Source organism: Bufo bufo, chromosome 3, assembly GCF_905171765.1.
Source record: "Bufo bufo chromosome 3, aBufBuf1.1, whole genome shotgun sequence".
Lineage (NCBI taxonomy): Eukaryota > Metazoa > Chordata > Amphibia > Anura > Bufonidae > Bufo > Bufo bufo.
In genome coordinates, this window is record NC_053391.1 from 553727206 (window position 1) to 553755163 (window position 27958).

The 27958-nt window shown below is 42.1% G+C and overlaps 1 protein-coding gene across 4 annotated transcripts in view; it reads left to right on the forward strand.

Annotated features, from left to right (window-relative positions):
* RB1 (RB transcriptional corepressor 1) overlaps positions 1-27958 on the forward strand; it is a 350867-nt gene that overhangs the window by 102576 nt on the left and 220333 nt on the right. For all 4 annotated transcript variants that reach the window (XM_040425458.1, XM_040425460.1, XM_040425459.1 and 1 more), the window contains exon 9: positions 18544-18621. In XM_040425458.1, the coding sequence (XP_040281392.1) occupies positions 18544-18621 (78 nt within the window). The remainder of the gene's footprint in view (positions 1-18543; positions 18622-27958) is intronic.

Below are 27958 nucleotides of genomic sequence, written 5' to 3' on the forward strand. Positions count from 1 at the left end.
TTACTAAACTTAGATTACAAAATCCTGACAATATACAGGGATCCTAAGGCCAGTATTCTGGTCAATGGCACGGTCTCTTCCTCCTTTACTTTACAGAGGGGCACGAGGCAAGGTTGCCCTCTGTCTCCCCTATTGTTCGCAATCGCCATTGAACACCTGGCTCTACGAATACGCCAGGATTCGACATTTAAGGGAGTAGCGATGGGAGGGAGAGAGGTCAGAGTAGGCCTATATGCAGACGACCTTATATTATTTGAGTGAGATGGATGTCTCTCTGCCACGAGCGATCGCCATCATAGAGCAATTTGGACATTTCTCAGGGTTTACATATTGGACTAAGTCAGCCCTGATGCTGCTGTGGCGATCCGATTGGCCTGGGATCTATCACAATCGGAGAGTGGTGGACCATTTTAAGTATCTAGGGATTTTTCATCACCAGAGAGCTGAAAGACTCATACTCCAAAAACATCGCCTCCTTAGAAACCATCTTTGCTGACAAATTTAAGGTGTGGGAAACCCTTCCTCTGTCCATTATGGGCAGAATCAACCTAATAAAAATGATCCTATTACCCAAAGGGCTATATATGCTGGAACACGCTTGCACCCCAACATCCCAGAGCTTATTTGACCGCCTTCATTCTTTAATGGTTCAATTTATCTGGGGAAAGGCCAGACACAAGCTTGCTCTGAACACACTGCAGAGATCCAAGGCACAGGGTGGTGCAGCGTTACCAAACTTCCATTTGTATTTCCTTGCAGGACAACTGAGGTTCCTAGCTAACTGGGTCAATGGGGAACCCTTACAGAATATGGAGTATTATTTGCAACAGTACCTGGGTCTATCCAACTTATGGCCAATACTAGAAAAGGTCGGATCCCTATCGGGACAAATGCTGCAGATTCACAGGCTGGCGCAGCAGGTCTGGAGAGATGCCAAACTAAGACAATATCAGGATTGGGCCGACACCATACCTCTGTGGGATAACCCATTATTTCCCCACCTACAAGGAATAGAGGGGACACATATCTGGGAAACCTTTTCACAAATACAAGAGCAATTTGGGATAGTATGCACTCAGTTTTTTAGATACTTACAGATCAGACATGCCCTTCAGGAACAATTTAGGGATGGAGACCGGGCCATTTCCTCTTACCCTTTAATTGGGGTTATCAAATCACAGGGACCTAGAGGTATAATATCTGCACTCTACACCTACCTCTTAACCGCCTCACGTCCGCCCATAGGATATAAACGTCCTATGGGTGGACGTCTATTTCTGACAGCACGTTTTAAAACGTCCTGTCAGAAATAGCAGCTGCACGCTAATCGTGCAGCTGCTGATCGGGTTGCCCGCTGTCAGTTACAGCAGGGCAACCCTAAGACAAGGCAGGGACAGTGCCCAGGTGTCCCTGCCTTCACGATCGCTGCAGACACAGCGCTCACCGAGCGCTGTGTCTGCAGAGCAGGAAGCGCTGTGCGCTTCCTGTTCCGGCCCGGCGGTCATGTGACCGCCGTGACCGGAGAGTGCAGGGGCTGTGTGAGGTCTCTCAGAGACCTCGATCAGCCCTGCTGTGAGGCTGTACAGCGCAGGATTGCTGCTGTACAGCCTCTATAGGGGTGCATTTGTCCTGTAACTGGGGCTACTATGTCAGCCCCAGTTACAGGAGAAATCAACTGTGAAAAAAAAAAGAAAAAGTGAAGCAAATGTCCCCCAGAGGTCTTGTATGACCTTATGGGGGACGAAAAGTGTAAAAAAAAATAAAAAAAATAAAGGGTTGAAAAAATAAAATAAAGTTTCACATGTAAAAAAAAAAAAAGTTCCCAAGTTAGGAATAAATAAAAAAAAATTAAAATAGAAAAAATAAAGTAAAATAGACATATTTAGTATTGCCGCGTCCGTAAAAACCAGCTCTATAAAAATATCACATGACCTAACCCCTCAGATGAACACCGTAAAAAATAAATAAAAAAAACTGTGTCAAAACAAGCAATTTTTGTCACCTTGCATCACAAAAGGTGCAACACCAAGTGATCAAAAACGCATATGTCCCACAAAATGGTACCAATAAAACCGTCACCTCATCCCGCAAAAAATTAGCCCCTACATAAGAAAATCTCTCAAAAAATAAAAAAACTATAGCTCTTAGAACATGGAGACACTAAAACATAATTTTTTTGGTTTCAAAAATGCTATTATTGTGTTAAAGTGAAACAAATAAAAAAAAGTATACATATTAGGTATTGCCGCGTCCGTAAAAACCAGCTCTATAAAAATATCACATGACCTAACCCCTCGGGTGAACACCGTAAAAAAAAAAAAAAAAAAAAAAAACTGTGTCAAAACAAGCAATTTTTGTCACCTTGCATCACAAAAGGTGCAACACCAAGTGATCAAAAACGCGTATGTCCCACAAAATGGTACCAATAAAACCATCACCTCATCCCGCAAAAAATGAGCCCCTACATAAGAAAATCTCTCAAAAAATAAAAAAACTATAGCTCTCAGAACATGGACACATTAAAACATAATTTTTTGGTTTCAAAAATGCTATTATTGTGTAAAACTTTAATAAATGAGAAAAAGTATACATATTAGGTATCGCCACGTCCGTAACAATCTGCTCTATAAAAATGTCACTTGACTGAACCCCTAAGGTGAACGCTGTAAAAATAAATAAATAGAAACTGTGCTAAAACAACCAATTTTTTGGTCACCTTGCCCCATAAAGTGTTATATTGAATGATCAAAAAATCATATGTACCCAAAAATAGTACTAATAAAACTGGCACCTTATCCCCTAGTTTCCAAAATGGGGTCACTTCTTGGGAGTTTCTACTGTAAGGGTGCATCAGGGGGCTTCAAATGGGACATGGCATCTAAAAACCATGTGGAGTTCCTTTCCTTCTGCGCCCTGCCGTGTGCCCATACAGCAGTTTACGACCACATGTGGGGTGTTTCTGTAAACCGCAGAATCTGGGTAATAAATATTGAGTTTTGTTTGGCTGTTAACCATCGATGTGTTAGAGAAAAAAATTGATTAAAATGGAAAATCTGCCAAAAAGGTGAAATTTAAAAATTTGATCTCCATTTTCCTTTAATTCTTGTGGAACGCCTAAAGGGTTAACAAAGTTTGTAAAATCGGTTTTGAATACCTTGAGGGGTGTAGTTTCTACAATGGGGTCATTTATGGGGGTATCCACTATGTAGGCCCCACAAAGTGACTTCAGACCTGAACTGGTCCTTTATAAAGTGGGTTTTGGCAATTTTCTTAAAAATTTGAAGAATTGCTTCTAAACTTCTAAGCCTTCTAACGTCCTAAAAAAATAAAATGACATTTCCAAAATGATGCCAACATAAAGTAGACATATGGGGAATGTTAAATAATAAATATTTTATGAGGTATCACTTTCTGTTTTAAAAGCAGAGAAATTGAAATTTAGAAAATTGCGATTTTTTTTAAAATTTTTGGATAAATTTGGGATTTTTTCATAAATAAAGGTGAAATATTTTGACTCAAATTTATGACTATCATGAAGTACAATGTGTCACGAGAAAACAATCTCTGAATGACTTGGATAAATAAAGGCGTTCCAAAGTTATTACCACATAAAGTGAGATGTCCGTTTTGCTAAATTTGGCCTGGTCAGGAAGGGGGCAAAGGGCCCAGATGGGAAGTGGTTAAGTAATCGTATGTCACTACAACCCCTATTGGCCGAGGCAGAGGACAGAGGCGATGGATGCTGTTGCTAGCGTGTCTCCTTCGGTCAATAATAGACTCATCCAGTTATTCATATTGCATCGCAGCTATCTAACCCCCACCAGACTGCACAAGATGGGGAAGATGCCCCAACCCAGTTGCCTAAGATGCTCCCATAATAGTGCCGACTTTTGGCACATGATGTGGGAATGCACGCACATTAGATCTTATTGGCAGGAAGTGCTTGGGGTACTTTCATCATTGGGTATTGGTCCAATTCCATTATGTCCCAAGGTATGCTTACTGGGTATTATGGACAATGATGGTTGGTCTCACTATAATAAAATATTCCTGAGCGAAACTCTGTTTCTAGTCCATAAGGTAATTGCTCTTAAATGGATGGCTGACGATCTGCCTACAGCAGGGATCTGGAAAAGATTATTGAATCAAGTAATACCTTTTGAAAATGTGATTTACATGAATAGGAAATGCCCTGAGAAACTCCAGAAAGTATGGGGTATCTGGTGTGATTAAGATTTAACCACTTCAGCTGGATTGGCGGTCTCCATTAATCCTTAAATGTGCCAGATCAATCAAGCCTCTCACGCTTTCACAGTTTTCGCTCAGTTTATTGTACATGCCAAGAAACCTTTTATTTGCTTTTTGCACCGAATTGCCTAAATACAGACGATACTTCTGTATTGTATGACATTGTATCATGCATACTATGGTTTAATGTTCATCTGAATGTACCACAAACATGCCTTGTTACTCTTTTTCAATAAAACGAGTTTAAAAAAAACAACAATGATGGTTACTGTCCGGTGGGGGTAAGACTATCTCTTGCTTGGGGAAAAATTTCTGCAAGCCCCTGGATAAATGGTATCGTGACAGGTGGTTTTCGTCTAGAGTTTCTCTCTCCCCCACCAGAAAGGCTAAAATTTACAAGTTTGATTTAATATTTAGCAAAAGACCTAGCACTAAAGAAGGAAGTGTTTTAAAGAAAAATTTCCTAGTTCCCATCCCAGACTCAGAAAAAGGAAGAGGGTTTTATTCTTCCCTTTTTCTCGTACCGAAGCCGGACGGTTCCTTCAGAATGATCATAAATCTGAAGGACTTAAATCAATACCTCATCTACAAAAAATTCAGAATTGAGTCTGTACAGTCGGTAATAAAGCATCTTTTCAAGGACTGTGTAATGGCCACCTTAGACATAAAGGACGCTTATTACCATGTCCCTATTCATGCCGATTTCCAAAAATACCCCAGAGTAGCTGTCTATGAAAGGTCAGGTGCATTATCTACAGTACAGAGCTCTTCCATTTGGAATTTCCCAGGCTCCAAGGCTTTTTACAAAGTTAATGGCAGAGGTTATGGCCCACATAAGGGAAAAAGACATTCTCGTAATAGCTTACTTAGACGACCTCCTGATAGTAGCAGAATCTGTGGAACTTCAATCCTCTTGTATACTGGAAATGGTAAACATTTTAATAAATCTCGGATGGCAGATAAACTGGGAAAAATCCAACCTAACCCCTTCCCAACAATGTGTATTTCTAGGTTTTATCCTAGATTCAGTAAATCTACGGTGCATTCTCCCTAAGCACAAAATAGACAGATTAAGAGAAGACGTGCGAGTCTTGATGGCCTCAGGCAGGGGATGGCAGTTCTTGGCAGAATGACCTGTCCTGTTTCGCTCAGTGGCAGATCCTAAAAGAATGGCAAGGATCATTGTCCCTGCTCGATACCCCTTTTCCTCACTCCACAGGTGATACAGTCCTTAAACTGGTGGCTACAGCCTCAGGGCCTCCCCTTGATTCTGCAAGAACAAATGACCATAACCATGGATGCCAGTCCAACCAGATGGGGGGTGTTCTGTCAGTGGGGGGTGTTGCAGGAAGTTTGGAGTCTAACAGAAAGCCAGGATTCCCAAAATGTCAGAGAACTAAGAGGGTTCTGCTAGCCTTAAGAGCTTTTCTGCCCAGATGAAGGGGAGTAGGAGTAAAGATATTATCAGACAATGCTACGGTGGTCTCCTACCTAAACAGACAAGGAGGGACAAGGTCAGAGCATCTTATGTCCTTAACCACAGAAGTTTTCTATTTAATCATTCCTTTCAATCCTTTTATCAAAGCAGCACACCTAAAAGGAGCAGAAAACAGAGTCGCAGATTACCTAAGCAGAAACCATTTGGATCAAGGAGAATGGTGCCTGATTCAGGAGGTCTTCAACCAGATAGTTCATCTTTGGGGTCATCCTCAGATAGACCTTTTTGCAACCAAGCAAAACAGAAAATGCAGTCTCTCCTTTTCTTTGAATCAGGGATAGACTCATTCTCCCTTTCTTGGCCAGATCAACTTCTGTATGCCTTTCCTCTTCTGAGACTTCTTCCAAGGGTATTGCAGAAACTGATGCTGGAACAGACTAGGCTTATTCTAATTGCACTCTTCTGTTCAAGAAAGACCTGGTTCTCTTGGCTAAGAAACCTATCCCTGACAGATCCTTGGATTCTTCTGGACAGGCAGGATCTGTTATTCCAGGTACTTGTATATCATCCATGGCAGCGTGGCATTTGAGGGGGAACTATTAGAATGTAGAGGTCTATCCAAAGAGGTCATTTCCCCCCTTTTATCTTGTTGTAAGGAGGTAACCTCCACTATTTATCTTAAAGTATGGAAGACTTTCTTAAGATCTTCTGGGACTCCCGTTGATCCTTTGAGTCCTCCCTCTATGCCTAAGGTTCTGGAATTTCTTGAAGAAGGCCTCAATAAATACCTTAGGCTTAGCACCCTTAAGGTGCAGGTCTCTGCTTCGAGTGCCTTTTTTGATTGCCCTATTGCCAATCATCCTTGGATAAGGAGATTTTTTCAAAGCAGTTAGTAGGATTAATATTCTAAATGTAGATCGGCACTCATACACTAGGAGTCACGTGGAAGTGTAAAGTCTATAACGACCTTAAATATATTACTAAATAAATACACACATTTTTGAAATACACAGATGATAAAAATAGGAGAAAATTAGGATATAAAATAAGGATAAAAAATTATGAGGGTCGCAACCCATATCAGACATAAATTTGCAAGTAAGAATCAATATAGTACTTCCTCTACATTATAAAGTGTATCATACACCAGTCTCTAACTCTGTTGGCAATCCACTCTCTTACTGATATGGTAATGAAGTCTCTATTAATGTGCAAAGCATTATGTCCTATAAAAAGTTTCCAGGATCCACAGCTCTATTTTGTATCATAGATATAGGGAAATATTTAGACCATCAGAGTAACATTTAATGATTATTGGTCATTAGTACAGTCCATGTCCTGTTGATGTTCCTTAACTGTAGCGGTATAAAAAAAAATAGGCATACGATTGCTGAGTATTTATTGTCCGTACTCAGTTTCGTGGCGTCCCACGTGTAAGCGCTTACCTTTCTTGGTGCGGATGAAGCAGGCAAGTGGAGCCAATAGTCTTCGGCGTTTCGTATATCTCGTTCTGTTTTCTGCAAGATGAGAAGTTACTTTGCTCTGGTACTGGTTCCCGCGAGATGAGAGGTTGTCTTTCCGCTGTTCTATAGAAGTTTTTGTAAGGTCATGGATTTGTATTTATATTTCTCCTATATTGCATGGCCATGCTAATTTCATTCAGGACTTTTGCAAGTAAATTATTTGTTCCAGTGTGGTCTATTCTTCTTTCTCTGTCCTCTTCTTGACTCTGGATTGTGGTCTTGATAGTGTTTTTTCTTGTGTCTGAGCAGGTGTGGTTGAGTGTTGGATAGTGATGTGCATTCCATGAATGTGGCATCAAGTGTGATTGTGTTTCGGCCTCCTGGTCTCGGTATGTGTTTTTCTGTTAGATTGTATGGGTGTATTGGTGAGGCCTTTGCATAACAAACAGGTTTCGATGAATGTGTTGATCTGTGTCTTATTCGCGGTTTGTGGTGTGGCGGAGTCCGATCTAAAAAATTATGATCCGATAAAGTTTCATATCTGTTCTTTACTGGTATATTGTATTTGTTTTGGACATTCATTCCATCTCTTTCTTGTGTTGTTGTTTCAGTTCTCTGTTCATGTGTATATTAATTTTTTATTTTATTTTTTTTTTTAGATGTGGGGATTCGCTCTCTATCTGTTTTTGTTCTTGTGAAAGTCTTTAATTATTTCAATGTTTTTATTTTATTTTTTTGTTGATAATGTCCGATAATGTTTTTTCCAAGCCTCTGCACAGTCTCTTCTGCCAAGCATCAAATTCACAATTTCTTGGCAGTTTGTCCATTGTGTTTTTTATTTGGTTAATTTCCACAATTAAGTCGTCCAATATTTGGGATCTTCTCTTAATTATCAAGTGTATCAATGGAACCGATTGTGTGAATAATAGGGTTTCTTTATTCATTCTTTATTGAAATCATAATTTTTTCCCCCTAATTTTATATCCTATTTTTATCATCTATGTATTTAAAAAATGTCAAAAATGTGTGTATTTAGTAATATATTAAAGGTTGTTATATACGGTACTTTATACTTCCACGTGACTCTTAGTGTATGAGTGCCAGTCTACATTTAGAATACTAGTATACGCTTTATCTTGAAAGGGGTGATTCAAAATAGACGAGCACCATACCACTGTAACAGTGAGTGAGCCGTCTTATATTGAATCTAGAGTTAGTAGGATTAAAGGGAACCTGTCACCGGGATTTTGTGTATAGAGCTGAGGACATGGGCTGCTAGATGGCCGCTAGCACATCCGCAATACCCAGTCCCCATAGCTCTGTGTGCTTTTATTGTGTAAAAAAAAATATTTGATACATATGCAAATGAACCTGAGATGAGTCCTGTCCCTGACTCACCTCACGTACAGGACTCATCTCAGGTTAATTTTCATATGTATCAAATCGTTTTTTTACACAATAAAAGCACACAGAGCTATGGGGACTGGGTATTGCAGATGTGCTAGCGACCATCTAGCAACCCATGTCAGCTCTATACACAAAATCCCGGTGACCGGTTCCCTTTAAGCCTGTAATCAGGTCTTCTGTTCCCCCCATGGGATCTGAATCTAGTCCTGTCTAGGTTGATGGAGCCTCCTTTTGAACCACTACAAGATTTACCCATTAAAATATTATCATTTAAAGCTACCTTCTTGGTTGCCATCACCTCTGCTAGAAGGGTGGGTGAGATTTCTGCCTTTTCAGCTTCCCTTCCCTATACTAACATCTTGGAGGATAGGGTGCTTATTAAACCAGACCCAGCGTTTCTGCCTAAAGTGGTCTCTCTTTCATAGGTCCCAAGATACTGTTCTCTCATCTTTGTGTCGGTCCCCTAAGAATGAGAAAGAAAAACGACTGTCTAGATGTCAAAAGATGCCTTTTACATTATCTGAATGTCACCAGTCAATGGAGGAAATCCTCTAGACTGTTCGCAAAATTTGGGAGGAAAAATAGGGGTATTATGGTTAAATCTAGGATTCTAGCCAAGTGGATAGTACAGTTGTGTTCAAAATTATTCAACCCCCAATGCTGTAAAGGGGTTTAGGGAATTTAGTGTACATTTGTAATTGTTTTCAGAATGAAATCTTACAAGGACTTTTTAAAGAACCAAATGCAACTAAAATGACATCAATTGTTTTTGTAATACAGTATTAAATGTTTTTTTTTTTGTGATTTCTTCATTGACACAATTATTCAACCCCTTAAAGACTGCCACTGTTAAGAACAGAGGTTCATTCAAGTGTTTTCGATCAGGTATTGAAAACACCTGTGGATGTCAAGGAGCAGTAATCCAAGCATAATAAGCACCAATTAGGCAGATTTAAAAGGACTGTGATACTCAGCTCCTTATATACATTTACTGGTGTGTTTACAAACATGGTGAAGTCAAGAGAATGGTCCAGTAAGATAAGAGAAAAGGTGATTTCTCTTCACAAGAAGGGCAGTGGCTATAAGAATATTGCAAAGATGTTAAACATACCAAGAGACACCATAGGAAGCATCATTCGCAAATTCAAGACAAAGGGCACTGTTGAAACGCTACCTGGTCGTAGAAGAAAGAAGATGCTGACTTTGACTGCTGTGTGCTACCTGAAGCGCAAAGTGGAGAAAAGTCCCCGTGTGACTGCTGAGGAACTGAAAAAAGATTTGTCAGATGTGGGTACTGAAGTTTCAGCTCAGACAATAAGGCGCACACTGCGTAATGAAGGCCTCCATGCCAGAACTCCCAGGCGCACCCCCTTGCTGTCTCCAAAGAATAAGAAGAGTCGACTGCAGTATGCCTAAAGTCATGTGGACAAACCACAAAAGTTTTGGGATAGTGTTCTGTGGACTGATGAAACAAAATTAGAACTGTTTGGGCCCATGGATCAACGCTATGTTTGGAGGAGGAAGAACAAGGCCTATGAAGAAAAAATCACCTTGCCTACTGTGAAGCATCGTGGGGGGTCAATCGTGCTTTGGGGCTGTTTTGCTTCTACAGGTACAGGGAAGCTTCAGCGTGTGCAAGGTACCATGAATTCTCTTCAGTACCAGGAGATATTGGATGAAAATGTGATGCAGTCAGTCACAAACCTGAGGCTTGGGAGACGTTGGACCTTTCAACAGGACAATGATCCCAAGCATACCTCCATGTCCACTAGAGCATGGTTGCAGATTAAAGGCTGGAACATTTTGAAGTGGCCATGGCAGTCAACAGACTTAAATCCGATTGAGAACCTCTGGTGGGACTTAAAGAAAGCAGTTGCAGCGCGCAAGCCTAAGAATGTGACAGAACTGGAGGCTTTTGCCCATGAAGAATGGGCGAAGATGCCCGTAGATCGCTGCAAGACACTTGTGTCAAGCTATGCTTCACGTTTAAGGGCTCTTTCACACTTGCGTTGTCCGTATCCAGCGTGTACTCCATTTGCCGGAATCACACGCCGGATCCGGAAAAACGCAAGTGAATTGAAAGCATTTGAAGACTGATCCGTCTTCAAAATGCGTTCAGTGTTACTATGGCACCCAGGACGCTATTAAAGTCCTGGCTGCCATAGTAGTAGTGGGGAGCGGGGGAGCAGTATACTTACAGTCCGTGTGGCTCCCGGGGCGCTCCAGAATGACGTCAGAGCGCCCCATGCGCAGGGATGACGTGATCCATGCGACACGTTATCCATGAGCGTGGGGCGCCCTGACGTCACTCTGGAGCGCCCGGGGAGCCGCACGGACGGTAAGTATACTGCTCCCCACTACACTTTACCATGGCTGCCAGGACTTTAGCGTCCTGGTAGCCATGGTAACCATTCAGAAAAAGCTAAACGTCGGATCCGACAATGCGCCGAAACGACGTTTCGCTTAAGGCCGGATCCGGATTAATGCCTTTCAATGGGCATTAATTCCAAATCCGGCCTTGCGGGAAGTGTTCAGGATTTTTGGCCGGAGCAAAAAGCGCAGCATGCTGCAGTATTTTCTCCGGCCAAAAAACGTTCCGGTCCGGAACTGAAGACATCCTGATGCATCCTGAACGGATTTCTCTCCATTCAGAATGCATTAGGATAAAACTGATCAGGATTCTTCCGGCATAGAGCCCCGACGACGGAACTCTATGCCGGAACAGAACAACGCAAGTGTGAAAGAGCCCTTAAAGCTGTTATAACTGGAAAAGGATGTTGTACTAAGATTGAATGTCACTTGGGGGTTGAATAAAACTGATAATGATGTGAGCACAGAAAAGACATTTGTAGTTATTTCATTATAAATGTTATGTTATATTTGTCTGACTTACAAGTGCTTCTTTGATTTAATTGTAAACAAGATGACTGAAATGATCAAAATCAATGTAAAACTGGCCAAAACACTCAATTTCAGTGGGGGTTAAATAATTTTGAACACAACTGTAGGTGCTATCCTTTTGGCCTATTCCTCAGCAGGGCAGGATTCCCATGTAGGTCTTTTAGTGTTCATTCAACCAGAGCAGTTTCTATTTCATGGGCAGAAAGGGCTAATGCATCTTTAGAACAGATCTGTAGGGCTGCCACATGGAAGTCTCCAAATACCTTTTTCCGTCACTACAAGTTAGATTTAGACTCTAATGATAGTCTTTCCTTCCGAAGGAAAGACTATTACAAGCGGTAGTCCCCCACCTCCCCTAAGCTAGTTCTATTCTAGTCGTCTTTCAAGGGTACTGTCATGGGCGTAGGGCAAATTCAGGATTACTTACCGGTAATCCTTTTTCCATGAGCCCATGACGGCACCCAGGATTTATTCCCGCCCTATATGTTTTGTTTCATAAACTTGAAATACTTAAGTAAATATACAAAAATAAATAAATAAATCCCCCCCCCCCCCCCCCCAAAAAAAAATAGGACAAGTTTTCGCAGATTAATTTATGAGCTCTCCACAAAAGTTCCTGTTTCCTGTCTTGATGATGGAGGCGGGCTCTCAAGGGTACTGTCATGAGCTCATGGAAAAACTATTACTGGTAAGTAATCCTAAATTTTGCATTCATAGCGGGATAACCGTGTGCCGCATGATGCTTAGGTTATTGTTTGTTTCATTATTGTTTTATGCCTGCTGATTACTTTATTTCCTCCTTGAGAAGATGGTGTGAGGGTAACATGTACTACTATATGGTAAAATGGTTAAAATAATCACCTGGAACGTCAAGGGCCTACGTTTCCCGCAGAAGCGTATGATGATGTTATGCCATCTCAAGCGCCTAGGCGCAGATATTGCTCCTCTACAGGAAACACACCTTGAAAAATCTGTTTCAAAGAATGGCTAAACTGATGGTTGGACAGGTGTACGGTTCTCTGGCAATTCAAGTCTAAGACAGTTTTACTTGTAGCTCCCAGAAATGAGGTTTGGGGAGTATTCTAGGGGTGGAAAGTATCACTTCAGGTGTCCTTTTCTTTCACATATCCTAAATGTAATGGTGTTCCTGATGTGCTGTCCACACAGCTTTATACACATTTTCGTGCTAAATCTTTCCCTCTTACTTGGCAGGTATTGTCAGAATTGAAGCCTTCCTTTTAAACGTACCAGGGACTCCTCTATGGAAATATACCTCTTGAGAGTGTGCGCTTGGGCAAACTTGACACTGACATGTCTGAGGAGGCCTAAGTTTAAACAGTTTGTTAAAACCTGGCACATCTAGAGATCTAAGGGTGGTCATTGTTCATTATTGTTATATTGTAGGAAACCGAGGTATTGCCTCTGAAAAAGTCCTAGACATGTCCACACAGTACATTTGGGTGTGGTACAATTTGTCTGTGCTCCAGTAAGTCTTGATGGCTTTTTCAAAAGCCACTTATTCAATAACAGGCCCCAGAATTTGGTTGCTACATCTTTTGGGGGTCCACCTGTTGGGCTATGTGTAAACTGATGTGGGGTGCTGGGCAAAGAAGTTTGTCTGGGACATCATTAGCTAAATAAAATCATGCTCTGCTGCTGGAAAATAATCATTCTGTATGGGGACGAGCGATAGTATTAGTGATCATTGTTCCCTAAACTGTGGAGGAGATCACTGCATGTAATAGCAGCAGTCTCCTTCACTGCGAGCAGGCGATTGTTAGAAACACTATCTTCCCGACAATCCTAATGCTCGTCTGCAGGTCTAATACAGCTCTTACTCATGGTAGACTGTCACTAACTGATCAGTTGGGATACAACAGTCTAATGACAGAACTTCATCCGAACAGCTGATCGATGGGGGTGCGGGCTGTCAGACTGCTGCCAATCAGCTAGTGATGGCCTATTATAACCATAGGCCATCACTTAGTAAAAGCTGAGGCCAGCGATTGGCTGCAGCAGTCACTGGACCAAGCAACTATATGTCTAGCAGGGACCCCAGGTGGCCAGGAATGTTGCCATGGCATAGAAATGTTGGGACTGGACAGATATTGATTGTTTTATTTTATTTATTTAAATTTTCATAGGTTCTAAGAATTGGGTTGGTCTGTTTCCAGGCCGAACAATCCCATTAAAGTCTATCTGACTGAGCCCTACAATGTTAAATTTGATCACTGAGCTGCCTGGGTACTCAGAGATCTGAGGCTCATATTTTTCTGATGGGTAGTCCTTATGCGGTCACTTCGCTAGGGAGTTTCAACTGTGGTCATTCTGGGATGCCTTCTTGGAGGTTCCTCCTCATCACTTGACGACAGTCTTGTCATCACTTACAGAACTCTGTGTCAGAGGCAAGAATGCATATACTACTTCGGCAGTAAGACGTTTGGCACATTTTTATTATGTTGTGTTGTGCTTATATACACTTAAACGTTTAACTAGATACATATAAATGCCGATAATTTATATAGGAGCCAAAAATAACTACTTAAAGTTGGTAACATCCTGACCCACAAAGCACAGAATAAATAAAGCTTAAGTCCTTTTATTTTTTTATTTTTTTAATATATGTATAAACTCTTCTCTCCCGAAAGGGTTATACTGTATGTGCCCTCATGCAGCGGAGTTGATGGGAAAATAAAAAGGTTACGGCCACGTCTTCCCCTCTTTTTGAATCCGCTCCTGTATCAAGAAACCTGAATGAATAGACACCTACTCTATAGTCTAATGCAGTGATGCTCAACCTGCGGCCCTCCAGATAGCTGATAGCTGTAGGCTGTCCGGGAATGATGGGAGTTGTAGTTTTGCAACAGCTGGAGGGCCGCAGGTTGAGAATGCCTGGTCTAATGTTTTGTACATATGTCTGCATCTGACCTGTATTTGACTCGCTCTGAAGGATGAAAAAGGAGTCGTAAACCAAGTACAGCAACCTTTGACAATCTGCTGATTAATATATTTTAATACAGTATTTATTTTCTGTAATTTTTAAATCGAATACCTTAGAACATCTAATCAATGTGTTGCTTGAATTGTTTGTGTAATTGTATCTTCTAAACTGAGGATGAAGTATTATGTGATACATATATTGAACTATAATTTTACTTAATTAGAATTTAGTTAAAACCAGATAGTGGCATGTATTTTGTTTTTATTTTCTGTTTGCAATTTTTTTTTTTTTTTCCAATTCTATTTCCTGAACATGACTATGGCGGCTGCCATCTTGCCTCAGCTGTTCTTAACAGCATTAAGAAAGTTGCTTTACGGCAGGCACATAGTCCATAGACACAATGTTCTGAAGAGGACGTCATTGACTTCTATGGTTGAATTTTCTAGACTCCTGTGACCTGTGCAGAGGTCATTGTACAAAGAAAGAACAGATAAACTTTGGGACTCACCTACAGTGAATGGTGGATCTTTTCTTATCTATGCACAGAGGTGATATCATTACAGGCAGGATTAGAATGACAGAAGCCGATAACTGCAGTAAAATGATCTGTACAAACTAAGAAGTGACACCAATTATTAGACATAGTGGCCAGTGTGAAAACTGCAGGATTTTATGTTTTTGGTTTAAATACAGATATTGACATGGAAAATTAAAAATAACAAAAATAAGAAATTCTTAAAATTTATTTACACTGCGTGCAGAATTATTAGGCAAATGAGTATTTTGACCACATCATCCTCTTTATGCATGTTGTCTTACTCCAAGCTGTATAGGCTCGAAAGCCTACTACCAATTAAGCATATTAGGTGATGTGCATCTCTGTAATGAGAAGGGGTGTGGTCTAATGACAACACCCTATATTAGGTGTGCATAATTATTAGGCAACTTCCTTTCCTTTGGCAAAATGGGTCAAAAGAAGGACTTGACAGGCTCAGAAAAGTCAAAAATAGTGAGATATCTTGCAGAGGGATGCAGCACTCTTAAAATTGCAAAGCTTCTGAAGCGTGATCATCGAAAAATCAAGCGTTTCATTCAAAATAGTCAACAGGGTCGCAAGAAGCGTGTGGAAAAACCAAGGCGCAAAATAACTGCCCTTGAACTGAGAAAAGTCAAGCGTGCAGCTGCCAAGATGCCACTTGCCACCAGTTTGGCCATATTTCAGAGCTGCAACATCACTGGAGTGCCCAAAAGCACAAGGTGTGCAATACTCAGAGACATGGCCAAGGTAAGAAAGGCTGAAAGGCTGAAAGACTACCACCACTGAACAAACCACGTCCCACGGCGCAAATTACCGTCAGCCCCGTGGGCTGACGGTAATTTGCGCCGTGGGACGTGGTTTGTTCTTTTGCATCATCATCTTCTTGGGGGCTCCAGGCTTCTCCTTTTGAAGATCTCTTGTGGTCCCGTGGCTGCAGACCGCCATATCCAGACGTCCAGGCTTGTTTGAAAATACCTGCAATAGTGTTGTGCCTACATTTGCCCAACCACACAAGGTGAGCCTTACCATCTTTCTCCGTATATTACTATACACTCACAGAATTACCCTATGGTGCGCCCATCTGTTTTGTTACAGATTTTAAAAAACTAGCCTGCTATATTACACCACTGAACAAGACACACAAGCTGAAACGTCAAGACTGGGCCAAGAAATATCTCAAGACTGATTTTTCTAAGGTTTTATGGACTGATGAAATGAGAGTGAGTCTTGATGGGCCAGATGGATGGGCCCGTGGCTGGATTGGTAAAGGGCAGAGAGCTCCAGTCCGACTCAGACGCCAGCAAGGTAGAGGTGGAGTACTGGTTTGGGCTGGTATCATCAAAGATGAGCTTGTGGGGCCTTTTCGGGTTGAGGATGGAGTCAAGCTCAACTCTCAGTCCTACCGCCAGTTTCTGGAAGACACCTTCTTCAAGCAGTGGTACAGGAAGAAGTCTGCATCCTTCAAGAAAAACATGATTTTCATGCAGGACAATGCTCCATCACACGCGTCCAAGTACTCCACAGCGTGGCTGGCAAGAAAGGGTATAAAAGAAGAAAATCTAATGACATGGCCTCCTTGTTCACTTGATCTGAACCCCATTGAGAACCTGTGGTCCATCATCAAATGTGAGATTTACAAGGAGGGAAAACAGTACACCTCTCTGAACAGTGTCTGGGAGGCTGTGGTTGCTGCTGCACGCAATGTTGATGGTGAACAGATCAAAACACTGACAGAATCCATGGATGGCAGGCTTTTGAGTGTCCTTGCAAAGAAAGGTGGCTATATTGGTCACTGATTTTGTTTTTGTTTTGTTTTTGAATGTCAGAAATGTATATTTGTGAATGTTGAGATGTTCTATTGGTTTCACTGGTAAAAATAAATAATTGAAATGGGTATATATTTGTTTTTTGTTAAGTTGCCTAATAATTATGCACAGTAATAGTCACCTGCACACACAGATATCCCCCTAAAATATCTAAAACTAAAAACAAACTAAAAACTACTTCCAAAAATATTCAGCTTTGATATTAATGAGTTTTTTGGGTTCATTGAGAACATGGTTGTTGTTCAATAATAAAATTAATCCTCAAAAATACAACTTGCCTAATAATTCTGCACTCCCTGTATATAAAATTGATGAAATGAGGGCAGCACTCCGGTCTTGTGGTGAAAAAGGTGGATTTTATTACACCCAACAGCAATGCCGCATTTCAGCTCGCTCAATGGAGCCTTTGTCAAGCTTGACAAAGGCTCCATTGAGCGAGCTGAAATGCGGCATTGCTGTTGGGTGTAATAAAATCCACCTTTTTCACCACAAGACCGGAGTGCTGCCCTCATTTCATCAATTTTGTTCTACTGTTCCTGGTCCAGGAATTAAAGTGGGATTTGGACCTGGCAACCTAAGAGTGCTGCTGCATGTTTTAATAAATATATATATATATATATATATATATATACAGTACAGACCAAAAGTTTGGACACACCTTCTCATTCAAAGAGTTTTCTTTATTTTCATGACTATGAAGGCATCAAAACTATGAATTAACACATGTGGAATTATATACATAACAAACAAGTGTCAAACAACTGAAAATATGTCATATTCTAGGTTCTTCAAAGTAGCCACCTTTTGCTTGGATTACTGCTTTGCACACTCTTGGCATTCTCTTGATGAGCTTCAAGAGGTAGTCCCCTGAAATGGTCTTCCAACAGTCTTGAAGGAGTTCCCAGAGATGCTTAGCACTTGTTGGCCCTTTTGCCTTCACTCTGCGGTCCAGCTCACCCCAAACCATCTCGATTGGGTTCAGGTCCGGTGACTGTGGAGGCCAGGTCATCTGGCGCAGCACCCCATCACTCTCCTTCATGGTCAAACAGCCCTTACTTTTAAAGTTTTCCCAATTTTTCGGCTGACTGACTGACCTTCATTTCTTAAAATAATGATGGCCACTCGTTTTTTCTTTACTTAACTGCTTTTTTCTTGCCATAATACAAATTCTAACAGTCTATTCAGTAGGACTATCAGCTGTGTATCCACCTGACTTCTTCTCCACAACGCAACTGATGGTCCCAACCCCATTTATAGGGCAAGAAATCCCACTTATTAAACCTGACAGGGCACACCTGTGAAGTGAAAACCATTTCAGGGGACTACCTCTTGAAGCTCATCAAGAGAATGCCAAGAGTGTGCAAAGCAGTAATCAAAGCAAAAGGTGGCTACTTTGAAGAACCTAGAATATGACATATTTTCAGTTGTTTCACACTTGTTTGCTATGTATATAATTCCACATGTGTTAATTCATAGTTTTGATGCCTTCAGTGTGAATCTACAATTTTCATAGTCATGAAAATAAAGAAAACTCTTTGAATGAGAAGGTGTGTCCAAACTTTTGGTCTGTACTGTGTATGTGTATATGTATGTATGTATGTATGTATATGTATGTATATATATATATATATATATATATATATATATATATATATATATATATATATATATATATATATATAATCTCTCTATCTATCCTAAAAATTTGATTTTTCAGTTCTTGTGCTGACTAATAACTCCAGTATGGCATTTATTTTAATCCATTTTAACTCATTCCGTAGGTAAAAAATGTCTTTGTCTCCAGCTTTGTTGACTTTCTGGACTCCGCTGGGATTTCCTGTGTTGATGGCCTCCCAAAGGTATGTTAATGACTGTTTTGTGACTAGTTTTCTTATTTGTTGCTATTTATGATTTTGAACTTGCCAAGACAGTAGTAATTACCTGCCGCCTCATATACCCGAGAGAGGAGCCCATATACCTTTCAATGGCTGTAGACTGAAAGGACACCTCTGGTGGCGTCTTATTTCCCGGGAGAACAATAGGATCAGCTGTTGAAATTCGAATTGCCAGAGTCTTTTCTCTCCTGACATCATCTGTCGTGAGAGAACCTAGAGCTACCCATACATACTAAATTATCATCTGGTCCTGAAAAAAATCTGCAGGTTCGGCTGACGGGCAATTGTATATAAAGACTAGAACAGCTCATTCACTGTGGATATGCTTTTCTGGGTTGTGTCCAGCATGTAGTTGACTGTGCACAGTTTGTTTGTAGGACTACACTTTAAATCAAATCGTTTTTATTGAACCAATAAATACAGAGTATAACATAAAACAATACGTTGTATTTTCCTTTGCTTTATCCACCATGTGGAATCAGTGTACAACAGTAATCATAGAAATACCAACACACAGTTTTATCAAGTATCTATACATTGCGTGTACACATGCTAAAACAAAAATTTGAGACAGAGAGTTACCAATATCTTAACCTCCCCAACATCCCTCCCCCCCCCCACCCTGCCCTAACCCCCCCTCCCTGGCAACTGGTCTTGACCATTACGAGCCTATATAACCACGTGAGTATGAGAGAACCATTCACTCCACATTTTATCAAACTTCTGAGGACACCCTCTCTTCACATACACCCCTTTTTCAAGTATCAGCATGTCATGCACCTTCCGTTCAAACTCACTCAGTGTAGGCGGACTTCCCTGGATCCACCTCATAGCAATCAGTTTCCTGGCCACATACAGCAACCTCCCCACAGCTATCTTGACCGATTCAGTCCCTCCAATCTCAGACACATACCTCAAAATACACACCTTAGGGTCTTTTTGAATTTTCAATGTCATTTTGCTATTAATCATATTTCTAACATCCTCCCAATAATTACCAACTACTGGACAAGACCACAGCATATGTAACAAGTCTGCACCATCTTCATACACTTTGGACGCTTGTCATCACTTCTCACTCCAATCTTTTTTAGGAACACCGGTGTTTTGTACACTCTATGTATAATAAATAATTGGGACAATTTGCCCTGTTCGCTCAGGGACACCTTGGGGACCCGTTCCAATATATCTTCCCACTTATCTTTAGACATATCCCCCACGTCAGCCTCCCATTTTTTCATTCTTGAAAGCGGAAACCCCTCTAAGAATTTTTCCAGTAAAAGAGCATACAACTGTGATATCAGCCCTCTTTTTCCCCCACCTGTCGGGAGAACAAGCTTATGAACCACCTCCATTTGAGCTATCACACATCCTTTCCGCAGTGTGACCTCAAGGGCATGCCTTATTTGAAGATATTTATAGAACCACTCCCTTGGAATATTAAATTCCTGCTGCAGGTTTTGAAATGACTTACATATCTTGTCCTTAATTAATTGGCCAATTCTCGTCACTCCATAAGTTTCCCAGTTCCTAAGTCCTGGTATGGCAAATAATTCGGGCAACAGGTGATTCTTTCCAATAGGGGAAAGTTCACTAATTCCACCCACACCTCTTAGCTGCTTCACCTTTGCCCAAACTCTTTTCATAAGTTCAATAAGAGGGAGTTTTTCCCTCCCAGCATGCATTCCTGAGCCTTCCAGAATACCCATGAGGTCACGACTGCCCAGCCAATGCTGCAATATCTGCCCAGTCATATCCGGTGCTTGTAGATCAATCCATCCCTTAAAATGCTGACATTGGGAAGCCAGAAAATAAATCCATGCGTTAGGGACAGCCAGGCCCCCTTCCGACTTAGGATACTGCAATGTCTCCAGTTTTATCCTAGCCTGCCTATACTTCCAAATAAGATCCCTAAATATAGAGTGAATTTTCTTGAATCTATCCAGAGGGATCCATACGGGAGCATTATTCAGTACATATAGCAACTGGGGCATCATAACCATTTTTAAAAGGTTAACTCTACCTACCACCGAAAGAAAGAGTCTACACCATGACCTCACTTTAAGCCTAAAAGTAGCCAGCAATGGGAACAGATTAAGGTCTTCAAAATCCGATAGTCTCGGTGTTATATGCAATCCCAGGTATTTAAATTTATCCACCCAAGGCACCAGACTATCTACTTGTCTGCCTGACAGGGCCTGCCCATCAATTGGCATCAAAGAGGATTTTTGCCAATTTATCCGAAGTCCAGAGAAGCTACCAAATCTGTCAATCAATACCATGGCCGCATCCAGGGATGCACCAGTATCGCCCATAAAAAGTAGAGTATCATCAGCGTACATAGCCACTTTATTGTGCAGCCCACCGTATCTAAACCCCTCTATATTTGTTGATAAGCGGATATGCGCCGCAAGCGGCTCTATTGCAAGAGCAAACAATAAGGGCGACAATGGGCATCCCTGCCTGGAGCCCCTGGCAAGGGGAAAACAATCTGACAACCCTCCATTCGCTCTAATTCTCGCCTTAGGACTAGAATACAGGACCTGTACCCACTGAATGAACCGCTCTCCAAAGCCCATAGTTCTCAGGACCCCCCACAAGTACCTCCATTCCACACTGTCAAACGCCTTGGCGGCGTCAAGCGCAAGTAAGGCCCTGTCTCCACTGTTATCCGCCGGAATATTTAAACTAGTGTACAGCCTACGAAGATTAATAGCAGTCGATTTCCCTGGCATAAACCCCGTTTGATCCGGGTGTACTATGGTCAGAATCACCTTGGACAGCCTGTTCGCTAACACCTTCGCCAGGAGCTTAACATCAGCCGTGAGAAGTGAAATTGGTCTGTAGGAATCCGGTATTTTAGGATCCTTTCCAGGTTTAGGTATAACCACAATTATAGCTTCCTGCATCGAATGTGGTAACGAACCTGCCTCCAATGAGTGCTCAAACACCTTAAGTAATTCAGGAAGTAATATCCCCTGCAGCTTTTTATACACCTCTACTGGGAGACCATCAGCTCCCGGCGCCTTACCACTTGCCATGTCCCCAAGTGCAGCTTCCAGTTCCTCGAGTGTAATCGGCTCCTCCAGCCTTTCTCTATCCTCCTCTGACAACGCCGATAACTGTGCCTCCTCTAGGAAATCATTCAGAGCCTCATCAGAACTAGATCCAGTGGAAGTATATAGAGATACATAAAAGCTTTTTAGAATATCTAATATTCCTTTCGTGTCCTGGCTACTATTCCCCCTGTCATCTCTCAATTCCTGAATACAAGAGGAGCCTCTCTGGGCCTGTGAGACCACCGACAACAGATGACTCGCCTTCATCAAAGGATCTCTGACGATAAAAGCTTCTCTTTCTTTCTGCGGCCTGGACTAAATGACATCTCAGCTGCTCCTGAGCTACCGCCAGCGCCTCACTACTAACCATGGTGGGGTATCTACTAAACTCTCTCTCGGCCTCAGCCACTAGTACATGCGCCTTAACATCCGCCTCCCTAGATCTGGATTTGTGCTTGCTGATTTCTTTCATCAAGACTCCCCTCAGGAATGCTTTCATGGCGTCCCATACACCTGGTATCGAAGCCGTCCCTGTATTGATATCAAAAAATTCCTTAATTTCCAGAGAGATCCCCGACAGGTCACCCAACACATTCAGCCAATGAGAGTTACACTTCCACAGCCTCGGTCCCTGTCTGAGCACCCCCAGGCACAAGTCAATCTGCTCCAGAGAATGGTCAGACAACGACCGAGGATGATAGACAACATCCTTAACCAGTGGTAGCATTATATCGTTAACAAGGGCCAAATCTATACGCGATAGCGAATGGTGCGTGGCGGATCTACACGAGAATTCACGCTTATCTGGGTTACGCAATCTCCATACATCCTGTACTCCTACCTCACCCAAAATATTCCTGAGAGCCGCACTCCCAGGTAGACCACCTGCTCCCTCCACCCGGCATCTATCTAGGGAGTCATTCAGCGTGCAATTGAAGTCCCCCACCTATAGCCATGGCAACCCAGGGAAGTCCGCCACAAAGTCCATAATCTCTCTTATTAATGGGGAAGCAAACGGCGGAGGCACGTACACAGACACCAGCACCACCTGTATTCCATCCACCTTACACACAACACACACATATCTACCCTCAGCATCCACACAATCCTGCATATGTTCATACCTAATACTACTATGCACAATCATACTTACCCCTCTAGAATGAGAGGAATGAGTTGAATGTAACGCATGGATCACCCAATTTTTACTCATCCAGTGTAAATTTTCTCCAGTCAAATGCGTTTCCTGAAGGCAACATATAGCCGGCTGAAACCGCCCCAAGTATTGAAAAATGCACTGTCTTTTCCGTGCATCCGCCATCCCTCTCACATTCCAACTTAAAACTCTAATCACCTGTGACATGGTAGAACTTCAGACCATACTTGAATCTCACAACTCACTCATACAACATTTGCTCATAGTTCAAGACCTTAACCCTTCCCCCAAACCTTCTCCCTGCCCCCCCACCCCCCTCCCTCCCTCTCATAATCAGGTTACTGTAACTGGGGGATCACTGTCCCCTCTGTATCCACTTCACACATTAAAACAGGGCAATCCGAGAGAAACCTGCCCCCCAACCTACAATAAACATAACAGTTTATAACACATTTCCTCAGGTAGAGAATCCTCCCCACATCTGAGAAATACATTTTACTTTCTCTACCGCCTGCTCCCTCCTCAGGATCTACCATGTGGTAGCATTACATAGTACACTCCTTAACTGGTGCAACATTTAAAGCAACCCTAGAGTGCAAATGCATATATAAAGTGAACAAATGAAACCATATATCTGCCTCCTTCAAGTGTCCAGGGCTCCACTTCTCAATTGTCGCTCGTGGACGTCCAGCCACTGCGCCGCCTCCTCCGGATCTTCAAAAAATCTGGTGGATCCCAATGCCACCACACGCAGTTTAGCAGGAAACAGCATAGCGTACTGGGCTTGTAGAGCTCTCAGCCTTTTCTTTATATCCATAAATCTACTTCTCCTCCGCTGCACTTCGTTGGAATAATCCGGAAATATGGACACTTTAACCCCATTCAGGACCATCTCCTCATTGTCCCTTGATTGCCGCAGGATAGTGTCCCGGTCCTTAAAATGCAGGATCTTCGCCAGTATAGGACGGGGAGGTCTGCCAGGCGGAAGCGGCCGCATGGGGACTCTGTGCGCCCGCTCCACCGCATATAGGGAAGATAGACCTTTCTCATGAAATAGTTGATGCAACCATTTTTCCACAAACTCTGTGGCATTATCCCCCTCCGTCTTCTCTGGCATACCCACAATCCGCAGGTTATTCCTTCTGGACCTGTTCTCCAGATCATCTGTTTTGGCGTATAAAGCAGCAATGTCCTTAGCAGTTGTTTTTGCCGCCATTTGCAAAGGCTGAATAACGTCCTCTATGGTGGACACCCTCTTCTCCAATTCAGAGGTGCGCTCAGAAATTTTGTGTAGGTCATGCCTAATTAAAGACACATCCGACCTCAGGCTACCAACTTGCACTGTAAGCATCTTCAGTGTGCTGTTACAGCTGGCCACAGCGGCCATGATATCTTTTAAAGTAGGCTCTGCATTGACCACAGCTTTAGGGCCTACCGCGTCTTTTGCCGGCCGTGCAGGGGTTAATGGCGGCCAATTCACCGCATCCAGGGCCTCCCCATCGATGGATCCATCCTCCTGTTCAGAGGAGGTATGAGCGTCCGTCTCCTTTCCCTCTGCCCAATCTCCCACATCGCTATCTGTGCGAGCAAACCTGCTCAGCTTTGCGGCCGCACTCTGGCTCAGCTTGGGCTGTAAGGCCGGCCCCTCTTCTTCCTCGGCGCCATGCCGGCTCACCTCTGGCCTGTCGGATCGCGGCCCTTTACCGGACTTCCTCGGCATGTCGGAGCTCAGAAATTTACCACCGCACCCTCCTGTCCCCTCTCAACCACCAGGTAAGGAAGGATCAGCGATTCAGGGGGTTGCTACCACTCGAAAATCAGGATATCTGCAGGAGCTATGTGCGGTGCGACCTACTCCATGCGCTCTCAGGCCACGCCCCCCTTGTAGGACTACACTTGACAGGATTTAATAGTAGCCTATTAGCCAGGTAACCCACATAGTGTGTGTACAGTGTCATGCCTTGCAGCCTTCTTCTGAGGTACATGTCGGAGATCCTCCCAATGTATACCACTGACCTTGGCTCTGAACATGATATGAACAGAGCCTAAAAGAGAAGACACTGCCGTGTAACAGTGCTCAGCGACTTGTGTGTACATAATACAGGAAAAACTCATTATATCAGAGCAGTTAGATTAAGCTAGTTTCACACTAGTGTTCAGAGAGCCGTCACGGAACAGACTGATGGGGCTCCCTGGATTCGGCATTGCCGGACACTGCCTGGATGCCCATTGGCCCTATTATAGTTAATGTAGCCAGCAGTCTTTTCCGTGCCGGGTCTCTGAACGCTAGTGTGAAACTAGCCTTAGGCTTTTTCCTCATGGCTGTACAGGACATGGCAACAGGCACATGCACTAATGGAATTAATTTTTTCCCGGTAACATATATTCATACACAGGCCATCTGATGTTGAATATTTCTCATAATTTAAAAGCTTTTCAGAATTTATAATACAGCTTCTGTTCAAACTGTAGTAGGGTTACAGGGTAAAGAAACTGCCCAGTAATACAGATGCTGCTCTTAAGGGGGTTATCTGGGTTCTGGATATTGACGAGTTATCCTCATGACCAATATTAATTCCAACACCAATTTACCAATCAGCTATTTGCAACAGCAGCTGCCAGAACCAACCTAGAGAACGTAGCTGGAAGCTCAGCTTCAGTCTGTGTATGACTGTGCCGGATTCCTGCAGCTCAGTTTTCACTTCAATGGGAGCAATAACAAAGTGCAGCCACTGGATAGTGGACACAGATTTCTGTTTCCAGCTCCTTCTACTGTATAAATAGCTAGAATGTGGACAACCCCTTTAAAGGAATTGTCTCACTTCAGCAAATGACCTTTATCATGTAGAGAAAGTTAATACAAGGCAATTGCTAATGTATTGTGCTTGTCTGTATTGTCTCCTTTGCTTGCTTGTTTCGTTTTTCCATCACATTATACACTTCTCATTTCCATGGGTTACGGCCACTGCTGCAGTGCTGATACGAGGTGGCCGGGATGGGATCTGCGGCACATGCATGCTTATGCGTGCTCACAGGGTCCCAGCCATCAAAGAGGCCGTCGCTTTTTCCTGTAGTGTGCAAGCATGGCCACCGCTGCTGGATTGGTCAAAACACATGGATAGGAGCAGTGTATAATGTGATGGAAAAATGGGTCAAGCCAGCAAAGGAGGCAATATGGACAATACATTAGCAAGTGCCTTGTAGTATCTTTCTCTACATGATAAATGCCATTTGCTGAAGTGAGCAACCCCTTTAAGGTTTACTTTTTCAATTAACTTTTGGATCTAGTAAATCATAGGCCAGGGCGTTTCTTATTTGAGATCTGTTTTCGGGTCAGGATCAGCTCTGTTACTGTGCCCTGGGATTGTGGAAAGGGAGGAAGCCAGGGTGGGGAAATACATGTTGCTGGTGTGGTTAGAACTTGTTAGAACTGAGTAGACTTGCCTGTACCAGCTGCTGGACTCGCACTAGTCTTCCTTCACATGATTTGGGCTGTTACTTTTGCTGTTTATGAGGCAGACTTGCATGACTCGTTTTCAGCCCATAACAAGCAGATGACAATAAAACAAGTTAATTAGAACTAGTTTAAAAGGCGATGGACAGTGCATGGGAGATGAATGATTGTTAGTCCTCCTGCACGCGACCATATCCATTTTTAGGTCCGCAAAATATGAAGAGACAAAGTGTAAAAAAATAAAAAATAAAATCCCCATTTAAGTAATAAAAATTTTATTTTTTTTAAATAGGAAATAAATAAGACATATTTGGTATTGCCGCGTCCGTGACAGCCGGCTCTATAAATATATCACATGATTCACCCTTTCCGATAAACTCCATAAAAAATAAAAACTGTCAAAATAAGCCATTTTTGTCACCTTACATCACAAAAAGTGCAACATCAAGTGATCAAAAAGGCGTATGTCCCACAAAATGGTACCAATAAATGTCACCTCGTTCCACAAAAAGAGCCCCTACATAAGAAAATCGCTCAAAAAAAAAACAAAAAAAAACTATAGCTCTCAGAACATGGAGACATTAAAACATCATTTTTTGTTTCAAAAATGCTATTGTGTTAAAATGAAATACGGTAAATAAAAAATACATATTCGGTATCAATGCGCCCGTAGTATCCAGCTCTATGAAAATATCACATGACACAACCCCTCAGGTGAACACCGTAAAAAAAGAAAAAGAAACAGTGCCACAAAAAAGCTATTTTTTTTGTCACCTTGCATAACAAAAAGTTGTAATGCCAAGCGATCAAAAAGTCATATGCACCCTAAAATAGTACCAATCAAACCGTCATCGCATACCAAAAAAAGAGCACACTACATAAGACGCCAAAAAAAAAAACCAAAAAAACTATGGCTTTCAGAATGTCAGTCATATTTGGTCAGTCAAAACAAAATGTCAGTCATATTTGGTATTGTCACGTCCGTAATAACCTTCTCTATAAAAATAGCACATAATCTAACCGTCAGATGAACATTGTAAATAACAAAAATAATAAAACTGTGCCAAAACAGCTATTTCTTGTTACCTTGCCTCACAAAAAGTGTAATATAGAGCAACCAAAAATCATATGTACCCTAAAATAGTACCAACAAAACTGCCACCTTATCCCATAGTTTCCAAAATGGGGTCACTTTTTTGGAGTTTCTACTCTAGGGGTGCATCAGGGGGGCTTCAAATGGGACATGGTGTCAAAAAACCAGTCCAGCAAAATCTGCCTTCTAAAAACCACATGGCGCTCCTTTCCTTTTCCGCCCTGCCATGTGGCCATACCAGCAGTTTGCAACCACATATGGGGTGTTTCTGTAAACTACAGAATCGGGGCAATAAATATTGAGTTTTGTTTGGCTGTTAAACCTTGCTTTGTTACTGGAAAAATTGATTAAAATGGAAAATCTGCCAAAAAGGTGAAATTCTGAAATTTTATCTCCATTTTCCATTAATTCTTGTGGAAAACATGAAGGGTTAACAACGTGTGTAAAATCAGTTTTTAACATCTTGAGAGGTGTAGTTTCTAAAATGTGGTTTCTATTATGGAAGGCTACTTTCACACTAGGGCACGGACCCCCGGCAG